Source organism: Perissodus microlepis, chromosome 22 (genome assembly GCF_051167445.1).
Source record: "Perissodus microlepis isolate ML-2025 ecotype Zambia chromosome 22, ASM5116744v1, whole genome shotgun sequence".
Lineage (NCBI taxonomy): Eukaryota > Metazoa > Chordata > Actinopteri > Cichliformes > Cichlidae > Perissodus > Perissodus microlepis.
The window spans coordinates 16468275-16484024 of NC_140481.1; the positions used below are offsets into that span (position 1 = coordinate 16468275).

Sequence of the window (15750 nt, forward strand, 5' to 3'; positions counted from 1 at the left end):
GACCCCAAAATGGCACCTGTTAAGAGACATACTTACGAAGCGGATTTCAAACTCTATCAGTCACACAGTAGAACATGGGAATAGAGCAGCTGCGAGAGAATTCAGCATTAATGAGTCAATGGTACAGAAGTGGAGGAAGCAAGAAAATGAGTTGAGTAAAGTTTGACTTATCTAACTGTTTGGTTTCGCCTTATAATCCGGTGCACCTTATGGCCCAAAAAATATGGTAACTTGTCTTTCTTGTAGAAATGTGCTCCAAATAAAAAAACTTTGTGTTGACATTTTGTCTCGCATCAGTTATATCGTCAGTTATATATTTGAAAATTTGCGATAACGATATATCGTGATAAATATTTTTGGCCATATTGTCCTGCCCTACCTGGTACCAGGTACTACCACCTAATGGAGAACACTAAAAACTTACTCGAGCCATGACGAGCTAGTGGAAAAGGGCTATATGTACAGATATTCAGTGATACTTTTAGCATCCCCATGTTGCCACTAAGGGATTTGTTGCCACTGGCTCCAGCACCTTTTGTGCTAGGCTCAGTTGTCTGCTCAACCTCCTGCTGATATCTAACTTATCACCATCTTGGATAAGTTCAGTGATTGTTGGGTCATTAGGAGTTTAATGGCTGGGTTCTTGGAGGTGTAGAGGGCACATCTTTGACGAGGACCTGTCTAAACTTAAGAAACGACGTTCTCCATCTTCACTTGCTGTTTGTCAGAAAGCTGGTGATCAAGTGACAGATGGCAGTAGAAAATGTCCTGAATTCTTTGATGTTGGGCTGAGAACAAACAACCAATACTCAGAGCAGGTCCAGTTAACCAACAATTATTTATTAGCATACATGTATGGGAGATTTACACAATGGCACCTTCCGTGTTGAACTCAAAGAAAAGCACTTCCACCTATTGTTTTATATGTCAGGGTTCACCCTCTTCATGCGTAAGCAGATAACATAACATGCGTCAGTTACAGTTAGATACAGTTCCTTTTTTGGTAATTTTCTATAACAAGCTATCAACTGCCTTTGATCCCAGGTTTTTCCAGTTGTTCTCACTACGAGGCCCAGGATCATATGTGGCACATCCTGAGTACATCCTGTTCTGACTGTGCAGGCACGTAGCCAGTTACAATCAAAATACTTCTTCTAAGGCCCTATGCTTTGCACATTCATTAGCTTCTAGATTAATATGTCACTAATTAAAAGCCCTGCCACATAATAATATATTTTCCACAAAAACTTCAGTTAGGAGAGTTCGGTGGAGAGAATTCAAAGGATGATGGATATGTTTAGAGCTGTTTGATATAACGATATATATCGGATGACGATATAAAAACGTCTATCGTTTCCTATTACGCTATCGTTTGTTTCGTGGTGTCGTAAAATAAACTGTTTACAGCTAAAAAAAAAAATTTTCATCATTTTGATGGTCACTGTAGTGGCTATATTAATTTCTTAAAGTTCTCTCTTTCTCTTATATTTAGCAAAAAACAGCCGTGAGGTGCTAAAAAATAAACCTTAGACTCAAACTTTGAAAGAAAATGGTGGCCGTTACAATTTGTGTCTACAAAGGTATACTTTAATGCATCGGTTAAAACACTCGACTCCAGGTAAAGGACGCCCAGCTGGAAAAACTCCACTCAAGTCGAGTTGCCCGAGATTCACAGAATTTTACAGAAAATATTACATTTTTGTGATTTATATCGTTGTCAAGGTGTTGTTGTATGTATTTGATAACATTATTAGAAAGCGCTGCATACATTTTAATTGCAGACAATATGCAATTGTATCATATTCAGATGACAACCAATTATATTTTTCTGAATCCTGATGGCACAAAGTCATTAAAGTACAGGTATATCTTAAGGACAAATGTTTTTCCTCTAAAGTTGAGACTTGTACATGGCTCTGAAAATACTAGAAATGTGCTATGTAACCAATTACTTACTCTAGATGGCATGACATTGGCCTCTTGATCAGAATTCTTGATCATTTTTTATCACAATATGTTCTTCAATGTGAATCTTAAACAAATGTATAGGACTGGGTTGTTGTATTTATTATCAGGCTGGTCTAAAACAGCCCTTTTGTTAAGATTGAATTAGGTGATTGTGGAACTGTAGATGGTATCATATTGCTAGCATGCCCCTGTGTTAGTACAGCAGAAAATAGTTATAGAATAGAAGCAGCATAACAGGAAAGGGTGCAGAAAGGCAGCATTAACTGCCGTCTGACACATCTTGATAAGTATAGGCAAAAGCAGAACTACGTAAGGAGCTTGACATGCTTAAAGACCCCACATATAACCACCCACACTCATAGAGAATGAGGATGTGCGCAAAGAAAGGGAGACAGAGATGATGGGCAAAACCATAAAAGGAGAGGTGAATCGATGTGTAAGACTGTAAAAGGAAAAGATAAGAATGTTAAATGAGGAACGAGATGTTTTGATCGAAACCGTCCTGAATAACAGGAAAAGTAGGCGCTGAATGAGAAACCAAAAAAAAGTATAAGTGTAACAGACTGAGGAAGTGCCCCTCAGATCTGCAGGAGGCTGGAGACTTGTGGAAAAATGACAGTGCGCCTTATGGTTCTGGTCATGCTTAGTGACCTCAAACCGATTTTATGTGGTACACGGCGCTCAAAAATCTGTCAGATATTTTAGTACGGCTTTGGTAAGGTACGAAGCCGCACTGCTTGATGGATTGTCAAAGAATTACAGCTTCCGTAGTCAGGAGCAGCGAAGTAATCGGGGTCCAAACTCTGCTTCAGGTCCTAAAGTCAAACGAACACTGTGGCATCGCTGAGAGTTAAAAAATGTCTAAATTCCTTCATCTATAAAATGATCAGTGTTGCTGCTTTACCATGTGTAACAATTAAGTTTAACATCCAGGCATCCATGAAAACAGAATTTATTAATTTTTACGGAGTTAGAAGTTAGCAGGAAGTTGGCTTGCTAGTTTCTACTAAACATGACATACCATATTCTGAGTGAGGGATTTCAGAATAAATTAAAACGTACAGCTCTGCTGTCCCTCCCAAAATAAATGAAGACAGGAAACTAACAGCAGTGACGTTTGTGGGGTTACTGAAGTTGGGATAACTAGTATATAATGATATGCTACATTATCGCTAGCGACACAGCTATGTTAGCATAACATAAACGCAGTGAAGCTGGAGGATGAATGCTAACTTTTTTCCCACACGATAAATGTTTATGTGAGGATTCCTGATGGTTTAATGAATCAATAGTACAGAAGTAGAGGAAGCAAGATAGTCAATATGATCATCCGATTGCCCAACCCTATCTATCGTCGATCATTTTTACAAGGGCGATTTATTTATTTTTTTTATATTTGCCCATGAGTAAGTTTGCTAATAATGTTGTTTGAAGCTAACCGAAGCAACCATCACAAATTAATAATCGCACTGTTTTAACGGCACCCTCCTTCAGCTGTGAGCAAACGCACCCTCCTCAGGGGGCGCCCAAATGCAGCAGCTGTTGTGGCGAATCCACTAGCCAAAAAAATGGATCGGACATCAATTGTAGAAATGATAGTTTTTATATAAGGCTTCAAAAAGGGGAATGTACAACAAATAAACTGCTCGACATCAGAGCAACATATAATGGCTTCCCGAAAACTTTCTTCTTGCTAGCTAAAAAAACCCAGAGTAACTTTCGTCTACCACAAAGGATTCTGGGAAATGCAGTTTTCTAATGAAATACCTGTTAAATGCTCCCCTTTAGCAAAAAATTTAATCTATAATTAACAGCTCTCACTAAACATGTGACTAACACTTAAATCACTTACAAAATAACCAAAATGCTGTTATCAAACAATAAACTACAATAAAGTTACAACATCCTCCCCCCCGATGAACAATCTGTTCATCTAAAGCTCCAGGTTATACAACAACTGAATCGGTCTTCTTAACAGAGTCCTCGTTGTCATGCGAACTAAGCAAGATCTAACAAGACCGTCTCGACCAGGAAACATTTCTTCAATTCTTCCAAGTTTCCACACTTGTCTGGGGAGGTTGTCATGCCTAATGAGCACGACATCCCCTAGTTTTAGGGGTGTAGGCTTTGAAGCGTCACAGCAATGAGCTGACTTCAGCTCCAACAGATAGTCCCTTCTCCAGGCGTTCCAGAAGTTGGTCATGAGTTTCTGCTGGTATCTCCATCTCCGAGTAATGTCCTCTTTGTTAGGTGTTGGATGGTGTGTGTCCTTCGGGATTGACTTGGGTGGTAGAGATGTCAGTCGTTTGCCCACCAAAAAGTGGGCTGGAGTAAGTGGTTGCGGTTCATTTACCTCGTTGTGCACAAAGGTGAGAGGCCTAGAGTTCAGAGTCGCTTCGACTTCCGCCAACACAGTACACATTTCTTCAAAGTGGAGTGAAGCTCTACCTAACACCTTCTTGAGGCAGATTTTCACTGATCTGACAAGACGTTCCCAGAATCCACCCCACCAGGCTGCTCTTTCTGCAATGAACTTCCAAGTAATTCCTCTTTCCGAGAAAAACTCCAGCAAATGTGGGTCTTTAATTGTCTTCCACAGCTCCTTCAAATCTTGGTCTGCTCTCTTAAATGTTCTGGCATTGTCAGAATAGATAACTCTGCATAGCCCTCTCCTGGCAATGAATCTCTTCAACGCTAGCAAAAATGTCTCAGTTGACTGATCTGACACAAGCTCTAAATGGACCGCTCGTGTCACAGCACAGGTAAATAGGGCAATGTAGGATCTTTTCACAGAATCCTCTGTTTTCACATAGAGTGGCCCAGCAAAATCCACACCTGTAACTTCGAATGGTGGTGACTCGGATATTCTGTCCCTAGGCAAAGGTGCAGTTAGCTGATGCCCAGCCTTTGCCTTAAACCTCTTACACACAGTGCATCTGGTCACAATGCTCTTAACCAGCTGCCGAGCCCGGATGATCCAATATCTCTCTCTTACTTGTACAAGAGTGTCCCTCACTCCTGAATGCATCACCCTTTTGTGACAGTCCTGTATCAGCAGTTCTGAAAATCTGTGTTTGTTTGGCAGAATCCAAGGATGCTGCTCTCTGAATGTGAAGTCCGACTGCTGCAGCCTGCCTCCAACACTAAGGAGCTCATCTTCATCAAGGAATGGTTTCAGTTCCTGAATCTTACTGTCATTCATCATAGGTTTTCCTACCTTCAGTCTCTGGACCTCCTGGTGAAAACTGTGATGTTGTGCAACCTTAATCCAGTACTTCTCAGCATCAAGAAGCTCATTTGCTGTCAGCTCACCTCGCATCTTTGGTTGCATCGTTGTTTTTGCATTAGCTATGAATCTCCTAATCCATGCTGTCACTCTGAGCACTCTCTTCAGTTTGCTGTAACTCTCAAGCTTCAGTATTGGTTCACAGATGTCAATGTCATTAGCAGCAAACTGCATGGCTATTTGATAACTGGATTTAAGTTCTACATTCATTTCGTCTGAAATGTTTTCATCTTCAGACTCATGTATCCGATCTTCTGATACAAGAAAACTAGGGCCATTCCACCATAGCTGGTTTTGTAGTAGGGCCTCCACTGATTGTCCTCTTGTGGGCAGGTCAGCGGGATTAGCCTTCCCTGGGATGTGTGACCATGAAGATGGACTCGTAAGAGTCTGGATCTCAGTCACTCGGTTTGCAACAAACGGTTTCCACCTTTGTGCCGAACTGCAAATCCATTGCAAAGTGATCATGGAGTCAGTCCACATTTTTATTTGGGCTTGCTCCATCTTCAGCGAGATGATCAAGTTGTTCGCCAATCTGGCCCCAATCACGGCTCCCATGAGTTCCAGACGTGGCAACGTCATTTTCTTTAGGGGAGCCACCCTGGCTTTAGATGCGACCAAGCTCATTGTCGTTTCTCCTTCTCGTGTTTTGCCTTGCAGATAGGCCACAGCACTGTATGCCCTTTCACTGGCATCACAAAACACATGTAATTCCAAGCCCTCTTTGCTTTCTTGTTGCATATTGATTTGGTACCACCTTGGTATGGCGAGCTGGTGTAACTGAGTAAGCTCTGAACACCACTGTTGCCATTCTTGTGCCAGATCTGGTGGCAATTCTTCATCCCAGGAGAGCCCCCTCTCCCACATTGCTTGGAACATGCACTTGACCCTAATGGTGAAGGGGTTCAGAAACCCAAGTGGGTCATAAATTCGTGCTGAGGACTGCAGCACGCTTCGTTTGGTTCCTTTCTTCTCTGTTAGAAGCCTCACTAGTGAACTAAGGTCAAAGGTGAAATCATCAGGCTCTGGCCTCCACACTAATCCAAGCACCATTAATGCTACTCCATTCGTCTCAGGTGCCATCATGTAGTTTGTGGAGCTCTTCTCCCATTTCTGCCTCAGTTCAGCTGAGTTTGTCATCCATTTGCAAAGCTCCATACCAGCAACCGCCAGTATTTCTTTGGCATTCGTCGTTATGTGATACGCCTCTTCCACTGAGCGTGTACTTGAAATGAAGTCATCTACGTAAAGTGACTCCCTTATTGTATTCACCACTTGTGGTTGGCTTGTTTCATATTGTTTTAGATGTCTTTGAATTGTCGCTGAAAGCAGAAACGGGCTTGGTGTAACTCCAAACACCACTCTCGTCATCCTCAGAATGCGCAGGTGATCATTCACTTCTCCATTCGGTGCACCTGAGAACCACAGGAACCTGACTGCATCCCTGTCCCTTTCTGCAAGACGTATTTGCAGGAATGCTTGTTTTATGTCTGCCAGAAAGGCGACTTCGTGTTCCCTAAATCTAAGGAGAACACTGAGCAGATCTGGATTCAAATTTGGCCCCGTAAATAAGCAGTCATTCAGCGACAGACAGCCTTCTTCATGGGACGATGCATCAAAGACCACTCTTAATTTTGTAGTTGCTTTGTCCTCTCTCAGCACTGCATGGTGAGGCATATAATACATTACAGAATCTGTGCTGCTGTTTGGTGTCACTTCCTCTGCAATGTTCTGGTCCAAGTAGTCCTCCACCACTTGATTATACCTGCTGAAGAGTGTGACATCCTTCTTAAATCTTTTACTCAGACCTTCCAGCCGTTTTTTGGCAACTCTGTAGTTGTCTGAGAGCTCTACCCTTTCTGGCTTCCATGGCAACTCCACCTGATATCGTCCATCTTTAAACATAGTCGTTCTCTCAAACATCTGCAGAGCCTCATCATCTTCTGGGTTCTTTGTTGTCTCATTTGTAATACCCAGAGACTCTATTTCCCAGAATGCTTTCAGTTGCTTGGAGAGGAGTTTCTCTTCCTCACACGGAATGAACATGCAGGCTGCCTCTGTAACACTTGATGTAGAGACTGGCCCCTGAACAGACCATCCGAAGGTGCTCTCCAGTGCCACCAATGTTTCTGTAAGTCTCTCCACCCTTCCTGTCACGATCTGCCAATAGTAGTCAGCTCCTATGAGGACAGCAAGCTCTGGTTCCTCACTGGATCCTGGGAAGTCAGCCAGTTGTAGTCCTCTTTTCTTAAGCTCATGCTGGATCTGTTCACCAGGAACCTTCATTATTGCCGAGCACACTTGTGGGGTCTCCACAGCTTCTATTACAATACTCTGGCTAGGATCCCAGATATTTTGTAGCATAACCTTCACTATGCCGCGCTGTGATCTTGTGGGAAAGGAGGACCCAAATGTGTGTAGTGTCAATGTCTCTTGCCTTATTACTGGTAAATTTAGGCTCTTCACCAACGTTTCATGTATGAAGCTTCTTTGGCTGCCTCCATCTAATAAGCAACGAGCTATCCTTCTGCCTGACGGGCCTTCAATCCACACCTTTGCAGTCTGTAGCAACACAGTGTTCTGTTCACTTGGTTTCACTCTTACTGAATGAGGGAGCACGGAGGAGACCACTGCTTCTTCTGGTTGGGATGGGGCCTGTACATCCACCCTTTCACCACCGCACACAGCAACGTGATGTCTCCGTCCACATTTCTCACAGGACACATTCTTGGTCTTACAGAATCTTGCAATGTGTTTCTGTCCCAAACACACAAAACATCTCCCCATTCTCTTTAACTTGTCCTTTCTTTGAAGCGTGTCATTATTTGGGCAGTTTTCCGATTTGTGATCGTCACACTCACAGAATATACAGGTGTTTTGTTTCTGGCTGGCTGTGTACAGGGCAGCAGTAGATTGTATGCTAGGCCTTTTATGCTAGGCCTTTTAAACCTCACATCGCTGAACGGTGGCTTGTACAGTTTATTTTCAGTTTTCTGTGGGTTGTACGACCAGCGCTCTTTCCCTGCTCTGAACCTCCTTCTGTAGGAATGTGGCCATTTCTGACACTTTCCACTCTTCATCTCCATTTCTGACGGCTGTATTCAAGCACTATATCATCTGGAATCATCTTTAGCAATATTGGGCATAACAAGCTTCCGTAGATTTCTGACACTACACCCAATGACTCTAAACTTCTGATCTGAATTTCACATTCATCATACAGCTGCCTCAAAGCATGCACATCAGAGGATTTTTTAACAGGGGTGAGGTTCAGCAGTTTTGACATGTGCGCACTAATTACTACATCCTTTCTTCCAAATCGGTTTTGCAGTAACTCAATTGCGTTGTCATAATTTTCATCTGTCAACATCAGTCCTGCAACTGCTTTTGCTGCTTGGCCAGTGAGATAGGTTTTCAAATAGGTAAACTTCTCTCTTTTGCATAGTGCATCATTGTGGTGAATAACAGCTTCATATTGACTCCAAAACTCCTGCCACAAACTGGCATCTCCATCATATTTGTGAATAATCAGCTTAGGAAGCTTTACCGATGCTCTCTGTGCCAATGAATGAGCAGAGCTAGCGTCACTCACCCTTTGATGCGCGGCTCGTTCGCGGCAATCCTCATTTCTCTTAATTATGCGCCGTGCACGGCTCTTGGACAGGATGATGCGCTTCTTATATTCCTCTGCGCTTTCGATCTCCATTTCCAGGTCATCCAGAGCTGTTTTACGTTCTATTTCACTATCTAAGGCATACAAGCTGAGCTCCTTTGCCGACAGCATTTCCAGTAATGCGCTCAGATGGTCAGTGTCCGGATCTGGTTTAGCCATTTCGGAGTCAATTTGATGTACAAGTCGTGTGGTAGCACCTCTTATCGTCCCACGTTTCCGTTTTGTTCTTTCCATTTCTCTCTGATGCTCGTCATCTGCCACTCCCGCAGCTTCGGCGGCCGCGGCTCCATGTAAGTCCTGTTCGCTCATTTCTCCCGGGTTTCGGCACCAAAAAATATTGCGGCGAATCCACTAGCCAAAAAAATGGATCGGACATCAATTGTAGAAACGATAGTTTTTATATAAGGCTTCAAAAAGGGGAATGTACAACAAATAAACTGCTCGACATCAGAGCAACATATAATGGCTTCCCGAAAACTTTCTTCTTGCTAGCTAAAAAAACCCAGAGTAACTTTCGTCTACCACAAAGGATTCTGGGAAACGCAGTTTTCTAATGAAATACCTGTTAAATGCTCCCCTTTAGCAAAAAATTTAATCTATAATTAACAGCTCTCACTAAACATGTGACTAACACTTAAATCACTTACAAAATAACCAAAATGCTGTTATCAAACAATAAACTACAATAAAGTTACAACAGCAGCGATTCATTTACTCAAACTCATAACAGAAAGAAAGAAAGGCAGGAGCCTATGGCCACAAAAAAACAAAAACATTTTATTTTAATAAAAAAATCACAATGGTGGTGAGGGGAAACAAAGAGAAACTGGCTTCTTTTTCTACTATAACCGTGTTTACAGGCCAATCCAGTGTTTCTGACTTACAAACTTGACCAAACAACAAATACAAAATTAAACAAAAAGTAACTTCAAAATTAAATCTCTCTTCCAGCGAAAATAAAATAAAGTCTCCAATGTAAAGTTATGTTTGGTTTCTGTAATCTGCCTAACATAGCAGCAAGTGTTCTAAATGTTCATGAGTGTAAACAATAAAAGCAGCCTACAGAGGGAAGGAAGTTGAAGTGGGTTGGAGGCAACTACTTCCCTCTCGCGAGTGGAAACTTGAGCTCTGTGTGATCTCGTTCCTGAGTGGATTTCTGTTTATCCAGCAGTATCAGAGGTGAAACTGTGACACTGGTGTCACCTCGACACTACCTCTGTAAAACGTGAAAAACCTGTTGATCAAGAATGTATCATGGCATTTAAATACACATCTAAATGGATGTTGTTTAGGGAGTCTACATAGCAGTTTCCATGGATCCTTTTTTTTTTTTTTTTTTTTTTTAAATTGCCTGCATGGTTCAGGTTATAAGGGTAGCACACATTGCTTTTTTTAAGTGGCAATATTGTTTTAAATCATTATACCGAACCTAGATTGCACATTGGGGGAAAAGAGAGAACTTTGAATGTGTGCTGATATGGCTTTGGTCATGGGCCTTATGTTTGTTAAATCCTAAATAACCTGTGTAGAAGATAATTTTGTTATATACTAAGATGCAGCTTTCTTTGTCCCGTACCTGTGTTAATCCCTTGACCCCTACATGTAGAGGAAGTTCTGGCTTGCAGGATCTTCACAATTAAGGCAGTATCTTGCTTCCTGTCTCTGGAGAAGAGAATACTTGTTTAAAATGACTGGATTTCTGCCTGGCAACAGTGTAAAGCACTAAATTTCCATAACATCTGCCAAACTCTCAGCTGTGTAGCAAAAACCTTTGACTTATGCACCTTTTGTCTTTTTTCCACAGCTCTGCCTCTACAAATTTAGAAGGCTGTTTGATTACAAGAAGCACATATTTTCAGGTGTACATCACCAGGTGGGCATTAGACTTAATATACATTTGTTTTTTAAATCTCTTTATTTTTTTGGGCATGACATTCTTTCTTCAGTAATGAACACAAAAACAGCTTTATCTATAAGTTAACCTTGCATTGGCTATTGTCTCGGTGTGTTTTTTTTGTTTGTTTTTTTTTGGGAGGGGGGGGGGGGTTGTTTTTGTTTTTTTGTTTTTACCCAAAGTTGCATGTAAACACACCAAACCAGTATAGAAAGGTGCTAACCAGCCAAAGGCTAAATGCACCTGTTAATTTATCTCTGTAATGTGGTAGGAGGAGAAGGAGAATTAATTTGAGTGAGAAGATTAGTTAACTGTGGTACAGTGTAATAAGACAGTCCCCACATTTACCTGAGTAATAATAAACCATCTCTGCATGTTTCCTGTTCTTTACCCACAGACACTGAAAGACCTTTTCCCAAATGGTAATGCTCAGTTTTTACTTGACATTAGTGTTCATGTGAACTCTGATCTATTATACATTTTCATCTTTTCTGTTTTTCATTTTAATGTTTACCTCTTTTCAGATACGTTTCAGAATGTTGGTAAGTTTGTTTTTTCTTCCTTCTTGGTGTTAAGTGTTTTTATTTTGTATTTATTGCTGTGCAATGTGTAGAGTTTTTGCACTGGAACTAGCAACTAAAGGCTTACGATGGTCCCGAGGAGGTGGTTGTCTGAAGTTTGTCATTTTTTTCTTTAAATAAGGTCTAAAAAGCGGGGTGTAGAAGGCTCCCCTATTTATTGGAAGCTTAAGGTAGTCTGTTCTGTCACTTTGACATGTCTTTTTGCTTTTTAAAGCCAAAGGTGTACCCCATATCATTTTTGCGGATCCAGAAAAAAAGAATTGCCTCAAACATCCCATTGTGGGTGAGTACATTTTCTCAAAGTGCACCTTGTTAGATTTGTATTGTTGATTGTCATTTATGCTTAGAAATATCTACTCATATATGCTTAGAGTTGTATAATCAATGTCATGTTGGTAGAGGTTTGATCCTTAATAGTCTGCAAAGACTTTGTGTGCATTCCAGAGTGCTCTGGCATTCACACCCACATCCTGGGAGCATGGGAGAGGTCGTACCTTCTCTTATTGTTTTGTGGCAGGATAAACATATCTATGTCTGTTTTAGTCTAAGTGCCTTTTGTTTAGATGAACTGCTGGACTTCCAGACCAGCAGGTTTAGGGAAGTCATTTATGGGGACACACACACACACATACTTAAACAACGCACAGGCAAGGTACTCTTTGTTTGTATGTAGACGTCATATGTTAATGAACCTATGTATATTCATGTAACCTCAATAAAAGAGCAGTGTTACGGGGGAGCGGACGAGAGCGACTGAGGTCAAGCGAAGGAACGGCGCTTGTCGTGGTTCTCTCCCTCATATATGAGTAACACAAAGAACTTTGCCTACTTGGTGTTCAATGCTTTTGCTGTGTAGTTGAATTGTCTTGAACGTTCCAGCGAATAGGTTTAAGCTACAAACCTATCACACCTACCCTGCTCTACAAGTTTGGTTTTGTGGGTGTTGGGTTTTGTTCGCCATTTTAGAGATTTTTGTATGAAAGTTCATGCAAATATGTTTGAGTGTTGAGTTTTCATAAGAACTGGAGGCACCTTTTATTAATGTATTTTAATTCATGGGAGAGATATAGTAGTGTTCTCTGGGAAGGATTTTAGTTGGGAGACATCTTGGCAGAATCAGCTGATGACCAAGACACACTTGAGTGCTTATGTGCAGCACAATATAGATTAATGTAATCTGTTACTGTCTTTAATGAAGCATTTTAGCCCCTATATGGGTATTAAAAGTAAATCGTCATTGATTTCTACACTTGTTTGCCTTTCGCATTACTGTAGCAGCATTTAAGCGAGTTCAGGAACCTAAATCTTAAGTTTTATGCTACTGGACAAACATAGGATTTATCACCTAGATGTAGATGAATGTGGAATTGTATTACATCAGCCTGTTTAAAACAAAAGAGCTCGTTTGATGTTTGAAGTAATTGTCCTGTTTGAAATTGACTTTCTTTCAGGCTTGTCTGCGCTGAGTCTGTGTTTCAGTCCAGAGTCACGGACTTCTTTTTACTTGTGTCACATCTGTGGTGAGAAGAGTTTACCTAGGGATGTTATAAGGCACTTCTTTTCTATGGACCATTACAGCAACTACATTGTGAGTACTGTACAACATAAAATATAAAGCAGGAATATTTAGTGTTTAATTTGTAAGATTAATTCAATTTTTTTGCTTTTTGATAAGAATTGCATGGATCCCAATGCAATGAGTTTCTCCTGGATCCCCAGCAAGAAAATGAAAGAGACTGAACTCAAAAACAGAGTAAAAGAAGAAGCGTCTATGGACTTGCAGGTGTGTGTGTGTGTGTGTGTGTGTGTGTGTGTGTGTGTGTGTGTGTGTGTGTGTGTGTGTGTGTGTGTGTGTGTGTGTGTGTGTGTGTGTGTAAGTAATGTAGGAGGATTCATATACCAGATTAGAGTTGGGCGATTTTAAGCGTGGAAGTAAACGTATCATGAGTGTTACGGTTTCAGATATTGAGGAGGGATACAAAACAACACTGGTCCAGGAGGGTTGGGTCAAACAATGATTTTAATGAACGCTGTCACACAATCAGCATCGATCTCCTCCTAACAATACACAAGCAGTTCTTTTATAGCATCGGGGTATTATTACGCCCCCTCTTGCGTCAAGCAGATACAACACATGCATAAGTTTCAAAACCACAAATGTTCTGTTGACGACTTTTGACACATTTGAAAAGAACATTTTCTCCGTCTCCACGCCAGGTGCTTCCTGTAGATCTTTTTGCTCTCGCTTATCTCTGGAACATCAGACGCACGTCCTACAACAAACTGTGCCTGAACTCTTACCTAGAAATCAGTCTACCTACTGTGTTCGGTGTGTCTCGACCTCAAATGCACTCTGTCTCACCTCGCCAACTAAACTCCTGACCTCTTACCAGACAGAAGCCACTCTCATATGTGTAACAACCTAACTGAAACTATATACGGAATATATTGAATAAATGCTTTAATCAAATGCCACTACTCAAAGCTTAATAAAGAGGATATAAACGAATAAAAGATAATAATGAATAACATGGCACGTGTGTCTTGTAAGCGTGTAGGCAATCCTTCCGTAGCTCTAAGTCACTTACACAATAGATCGTCTGGACGAAGCTTCTGACCTTCAATTAACTGGCTGAGCTTCAACTCTTTAAGAAGCACAAACTGCAGGGTGTGTATAAAAATAGTTATAACTGCACCTGAAATAAAGGTTAATATGTGCCTGTATGTTTAGACATCTTAATGCCGTCTTAAAGCTATCTGTTATATTGTTAATGTTGTAGATTATATTGTAACAGTAAAATAATTTGTTCAATTCCACATGAGCTACACTCATGAGACACTTTGTTAGTTACACCCGTTCACCCGCTGGTTAGCACAAGTATTTCTTCAGCCAATCACATGGCAGTAACTCGGTTCATTTATGCATGTAGACATGGTTAAGATGACCTGCTGAAGTTCAAACTGAGCATCTGAATGAGGAGGAAAGATGATTTAAGTGACAGAACATATGGTGTGGTTGCTGGTGCCAGACTGGCTAGTTCAGGTGTTTTAAAGCTGCTGATCTGCTGGGATTTTCCCACATGACCGCCTCTAGGGTTTATACAGACTTGTCCAAGAGATTTGCAGTGGCACGGGGCAAGTTGATACTAACAAGATATACCTAATAAAGTGTCAGTTGCTGTATATCCAGCACATAACCCTTTTGATTTCTAGTTAGACAAACAAACCAATTTCCATAAAAAAATTTTTATCAGGTGGATCACTCTGTTTTTATCTGGTATACGAAAATATCTTGAGAAATGCAGGCTGATCACAAAAGTGTTTTTATTTTTTATAGCTACAGTTCAGTTCTACAATTATATTCTGCATTTTCTCTCTGCAGATGCTGCATTTACCTGATCGTCTTATGGAAAAGCTTAAAAGCAGCACCTACTCAGAAGGTATAAGATCGATCCATGTAGTGTTTGTGTGACAGTTTTATTTCGTTTTGCGCTGCTGAAAATGATCTGAATCTTCTTTGCAGTGATGCTCACTCTAGGTGAAAATGAGAAGCTTCTCAAGCTGATTCAAGGTTTGTGCACTTTTTTTTTTTCTCACTGATCAATCAAGTTGTGAATTCAGTGTTTTAACATCTGCTTAATTAGAATCAAAACTGCTGCCATCTGCTGTTTTCAGAGGTTGATTTTCTCAATAGAAATCATCTTCACTACAAAGTCTGTTTTGTGGCTAGTCTGAAACTCTTCATGGTATCGCACATATCATGTTTCAGCCACATTACGTGGTTTGTTTTCATATTTTGACTTAAAGCTTTGTCATTTATCTTGTTGTGGCACCTTTATTTACCAAATATATATCTGTTCACATTTACTCTTTATTACTGTCTTTCAGTCAGTGTTTAATCACTTTAATCTAATCATTTTCCCTCTTAGCTTTCAAGCCAGGGAAGATGACGATCCTGGCTTACCAGAAAGACAGCAACAGGAAGCATCCGCTTCTTGGTCAGTAACAACCGCCAAAATAACAAAGCCATATTTGTTTTCAAATGAACTCATTCATTCATTTGCTCAAGTAAAAGAATGCTCATTTTTTGGAGCACTTCAACAGCATGATTAACAATCTCTTTTTTCGTCCTTGACATACCAGTGAGGCAGAGTTTGACAAACTGGTTCCCTTCCCTCTAAACTATCTGTGTCATCGTGATCTTACAGGCATGCAGCACCTCGTCGAGTGCGTTTGTGTCGGAGCAGATGAGAAGAAGCATTACCTCTGCACGCTCTGCGGCCTAACAGTCGGCGCCCACGTGATCATCAAACACGTCCTGAGCTTTGACCACATCTTTTGGTATTTT

At 40.9% G+C, this 15750-nt stretch overlaps 1 protein-coding gene across 2 annotated transcripts in view; it reads left to right on the forward strand.

Annotated features, from left to right (window-relative positions):
- The window catches only part of LOC146362827 (uncharacterized), a 58685-nt gene that overhangs the window by 10313 nt on the left and 32622 nt on the right, over positions 1 to 15750 (forward strand). For both annotated transcript variants that reach the window (XM_084920178.1, XM_084920179.1), the window contains exons 2-11: positions 10732 to 10800; positions 11219 to 11243; positions 11346 to 11363; positions 11617 to 11685; positions 12854 to 12990; positions 13078 to 13185; positions 14785 to 14842; positions 14926 to 14973; positions 15332 to 15400; positions 15611 to 15750. In XM_084920178.1, the coding sequence (XP_084776304.1) occupies positions 10732 to 10800; positions 11219 to 11243; positions 11346 to 11363; positions 11617 to 11685; positions 12854 to 12990; positions 13078 to 13185; positions 14785 to 14842; positions 14926 to 14973; positions 15332 to 15400; positions 15611 to 15750 (741 nt within the window). The remainder of the gene's footprint in view (positions 1 to 10731; positions 10801 to 11218; positions 11244 to 11345; positions 11364 to 11616; positions 11686 to 12853; positions 12991 to 13077; positions 13186 to 14784; positions 14843 to 14925; positions 14974 to 15331; positions 15401 to 15610) is intronic.